This window comes from Sprattus sprattus (genome assembly GCF_963457725.1).
Source record: "Sprattus sprattus genome assembly, chromosome: 20".
Classification (NCBI taxonomy): Eukaryota; Metazoa; Chordata; class Actinopteri; order Clupeiformes; family Clupeidae; genus Sprattus; species Sprattus sprattus.
Window position 1 is genome coordinate 8,094,453 of NC_137918.1, and position 5,000 is coordinate 8,099,452.

Genomic DNA, 5,000 nt, shown 5'->3' on the forward strand with positions numbered 1-5,000 from the left:
GTCCGCCGGATCCAGCACGTCACCGGTGGCGGACTTGGAGCGCTTGACGCGCTGGTGCTTGGCCAGGTTCCAGGGCAACGTGTCACCGGGACTCGGAGAGTTGCTGAGCTCGCTGTGGCTCTCCTCCGACGCCGAGCGCTCTAGTCCTCTCCTCCTGGGCTGCTCCATCATGTCCTGTGGGGACAGAGGTAAAAGGTCAAAGAGGTCAAAGGTCAAAGAGGTCACAGGGCAGAGGGCATCACACAAAGAAGCAGTAACAGTGGCAGAAGAAGAGGTGGACTTCGAATTGTTCCGTAGCATGGGTGACATCTGCATTAACACCTATTTGAGAATATATACAAAAAATATATCCAAACTATATACATATTTATAAATATACAGATACAGAAATTCTGCCTTCTGTCAGAACTGTTCTGTTCCTGAACATAATGTACAGTTCTTGGATTTTTTTTAGACTGTTGAGACCAGTCCAGGGATAGATTTGAGAACCCTTGGTCCCTATGGACGGGCTGAGAACCCTTGGTCCATAGTGACGGAACCCTTGGTCCGTAGGGACGGAACCCTTGGTCAGCAAGGACGGACTAAGAACCGTTGGTCTGTAGGGGCGGGCTGAGAACCCTTGGTCCGTAGGGGCGGGCTGAGAATACTGGTTCGACTGCATTCTTAATGGATTGCCTTTCTCAGAACAGATCAGACCCTCGCACCTCCACACTACACACACACCACACACTCCACACAACAAACTCTCCACATACTACACACAACCCACATACACACACACTACTCACCACACTCTCCACAGCACACACTACACACTTCACACTCAACACCACACACTCCACACTATAGATATGAGGCTCAGTCCAAAGCCAACTCAGCATAATCAGGCCCTGGAGCTGAATGGCAAAAACCAGAGATTAACGATCTGAGGGAAACGACAAGTTCCAGCACAATGCCATGCTTGCAGTTTTCTGAGAATATTGATGCAACGTTCTGGTGATCAGAGATCTGAGTCAGGCATCGTTGCCTTTTTTGCCCAGGCACCTGTCCACAGATGACATTTTAACACATGCCAAAGTGTTTTTATTACAGCCCAAACATTAACAACTTAGTTAGCATGGCATAGATTAATTACCCCTAAAATAGCCTTCATACTGGGCAGTTTCCTAATTAATTAAAAAACATAAGCCAAAAATTACAATTCAAAAAATCTGAGTAATACAGTTTTTCTCTTTTTCTGGAACTTATGACACAATGACCACAACCTGTAAGTCATGTGCCAACTCACTAAACCAATTCTGCTAAGCTATAAGCACAATTATCTGCTTTAGACCCAGATTTCAAATTGAAATCACACTTTCTTCAAAACACTACACACAATCCTCTCTACTTTGCACACTTCATCAATACCAAAACCTGTTTTTGTCATGTTTGTCATATTTGTTTCAGAAAGTTCTTGAGCTAGAACAGGATGCAGCCTAGTTTTTTATTTTACTTTTTTATTTTACATTATTCTTTCTTTTAGTGTTGACTGTACTGGCCTATATCCTATTGTTTGTTCTGTGCAAAAAAATGTACACATTCAGTTGTGTTTGCTTTGATGTATAGGCTACAACACTTTTGTAAAAAATAAAGAAATATTTTTTTTGTTACTGTATGCGTGTTGTTTTATATTTGAGTAAAGACATTATACAGTTATATTTTACTACAGGAGTAAGCGTACAGTAACACTGAACATGGAAAGGCATAATGCTCCTGATAAGGCCTTCATACTGGTGTTTTCCCATTCATAGTAGTGTTTTCCATTTAGCATATCAGTGTTCAATCGATGCTTAGAAATGTCTACTCATATAGTGGTCTGTGAGTGATTTTGAAAACAAAATACCCTTTTGAGGTGACATAACATTGTTTTGAAAAGCAAAGTAGCATTTTGCAGGAGATATAAAGGGTTTTGCATTTTGTGTGAGTGGTTTTGGGATTTGTGTTAGAGTTTTGAGAAAATGAGGCATGTAAAACTTACAGTAAGATATAACAGTGCCAATTTATCTTGTGAGAATATGAAGAACAATTTACAGAATATCTCCACCCTCCAGGATGATGCCTGACCTACATACCAAGTTCTGTCAACCTTAATTCAATTGTAAGTGAAACGCTAAAATGCTTAAATCTAAAATGGTACTATACACAAACAGACGCGGACATCAGATCTTGTAGGGCAGGAGTTGTAGCCATGGTCAGGTACGGTCATCCCAGCTGTAAAACCGATAAAACCAGGACAGGAAGTATCGGCTTTATCTGCTGTGCATTCATGCAGTGACTGAACAGGAGCAGGCAGCAGTGTCTCCTGGGTAATTAGCCATTCAGCAGATGGAAATGCATCCCATGTTTCCGGAGACCAAGAGCTTCCTGCACAGAGAGTCGAAGCGTAAGCGTGACCAAGAGCGCTTTCTGCACAGAGAGTGGAAGCGTAAGCGTGACCAAGAGCGCTTTCTGCACAGAGAGTGGAAGAGTAAACGTCATGACATCATGGCGGAGACCAAACCAGAGCGCTTTCTGCACAGTCGAAGAGTAAACGTGACCAAGAACGCTTTCTGCACAGTCGATGAGTAAACATGACATCATGGCGGAGACCAAGCCAGTGCGCTTTCTACACAGAGTGTCGAAGAGTAAACGTGACATCATGGCAGGTGTGGAACTCTGTAGGGGGTCACATACGGGAGAGAGGTGCTGCTGGGATACTATAAACACACTCTCTCTCACTGGAGGACCAGTGCGACTCAAACTCCAGCTAGAGAATTCATCATATAGAGGGTGCTCAGACACAGAACAGGAAACCAAATACTGCGTTTCTGTAACGTCTCCAGTTATTTAGCAGAAATTATAATCCAAAGTGCCATTAACATCTCATTTATGAAATTTTAATCATAAATAAAATGTAGATGTGCTCACAAAGCCTCTGTTGGCAGTAGTCATAATCTCGCTCGTGATTAGTATGACTAGAAGGTTTTGAGCCAGGAAGAGGCATGCCTTACACTGATCAATATGATCAATACTGTTTCGAGTGAGAGCAGCTGATTACACCAGCGGCAGGTCTGTACCTGATTACTGAAAAGGGAAACTTACAGTCGCAGCTTCCTACTGTGATCTGGGGAATCTGGGATGAGTTATCTGAACTCTGTTTAAACTGGGATGAGTTATCTGAACTCTGTGTGGAACTGGGATAAGTTATCTGAACTTTATATAGATCTGGGATGAGTTATCTGAACACAGTGTGGATCTGGGATGAGTTATCTGAACACTGTGGAACTGGGATGAGTTAGCTGAATTGTGTGTGGAACTGGGATGAGTTATCTAACAATGTGTGGAACTGGGATGAGTTATCTGAACACTGTCTGGAACTGGGATGAGTTATCTGAACACTGTGGAACTGGGATGAGTTATCTGAACTCTGTGTGGAACTGGGAAGAGTTATCTGAACACTGTGGAACTGGGATGAGTTATCTGAACTCTGTGTGGAACTGGGATGAGTTATCTGAACTCTGTGTGGAACTGGGATGAGTTATCTGAACTCTGTGATCTGGGATGAGTTATCTGAACACTGTGGAACTGGGATGAGTTATCTGAACTTTATGTAGATCTGGGATGAGTTATCTGAACACAGTGTGGATCTGGGATGAGTTATCTGAACACTGTGGAACTGGGATGAGTTATCTGAACTTTATGTGGATCTGGGATGAGTTATCTGAACACTGTGGAACTGGGATGAGTTATCTGAACTCTGTGTGGAACTGGGATGAGTTATCTGAACTCTGTGTGGAACTGGGATGAGTTATCTGAACTCTGTGATCTGAGGAAATGGGATAAGTCATCTGAACTATGTGGCTGTGGTATCATTTTTCTAGAATACTGTGTATATACTGTTTATATAGTATTCTAGAAAAATTATACCACATTCTATTTTATATATGTATGTATATGTATATACAGTCTTTAGCAGATGCTTTGGCCCAAAGTGACTGGAAAAACATTACAAAAACAGTTTTTAAAAAAAACAATGCGAAAACTATGCTTATATTTATAAAGTTTGCCTCAAACAAATGAACTAATTAGACAGAGGACTTTTTAAATGTACCAAGGGCCGTCACTAGGACAGACAGCGCTAGGTAGGTCATGCCACCACTGAGGTACCACGAACAACAAGAGTCTTGAATGCAATCTATTTCCGCTGAGAGACGGCAAAGACAACAGACGCTCATTAGAGGAGCAAAGTGCTCGAGAGGGGGGATAGAGCTGAATCTTTAAGTAGGCTGGTTCTGATCCAGTGGCTGTCCTATAGGCGAGAGTGAGAGCTTCTGATCCAGTGGCTGTCCTATAGGTCAGAGTGAGGGATTTAAATAGGCTGGTTCCAAACCAGAGGCTGTCCTATAGGCGAGAGTGAGAGCTTCTGATCCAGTGGCTGTCCTATAGGTCAGAGTGAGGGATTTAAATAGGCTGGTTCCAAACCAGAGGCTGTCCTATAGGCGAGAGTGAGAGCTTCTGATCCAGTTGCTGTCCCATAGAAGAGTGAGGGATTTATATATTATTCTAGCAGCTCCAGGGAGCCGCAGTGAAGAGTGACCAGCCGAGGAGTGACATGTGTCAATCTGAATCAACTGCAGTGGTCTCACTACACATGCAAGCAGGCCCGTTAAAACTGCAATAGTCCAGTTTAGACATAACCAGGGCCAGTACCAGATGTTCTGTAGCAACTTAATTTAATTCATATTCATTAGAAATGTAATTACGTAGCTATGCACAAAATGTTTCTGCTGATACTTTTAACACATCATGAAGTATGCTTTTATTTTCCTCCCTGTACTTTTAACACATTGTGAAGTATGCTTGCATTTTCAGAAAACTTAACCCCTATGTGCTTTTGTGTGTGTGTGTGTGTGTGTGTGTGTGTGTGTGTGTGTGAGTGTGTGTGTGTGATTGTGAGTGTGTGTGAGTGTGTGTGTGTG

At 42.6% G+C, this 5,000-nt stretch overlaps 1 protein-coding gene across 1 annotated transcript in view; it reads right to left on the reverse strand.

The window, feature by feature from the left end:
- pleca (plectin a) overlaps positions 1-5,000 on the reverse strand; it is a 144,600-nt gene that overhangs the window by 133,823 nt on the left and 5,777 nt on the right. The window contains exon 2 of the mRNA XM_080859425.1: positions 1-174. This exon is cut by the window's left edge and continues 22 nt beyond it. Coding sequence (XP_080715551.1) covers positions 1-171 — 171 coding nt within the window. The 5' untranslated portion in view covers positions 172-174. The remainder of the gene's footprint in view (positions 175-5,000) is intronic.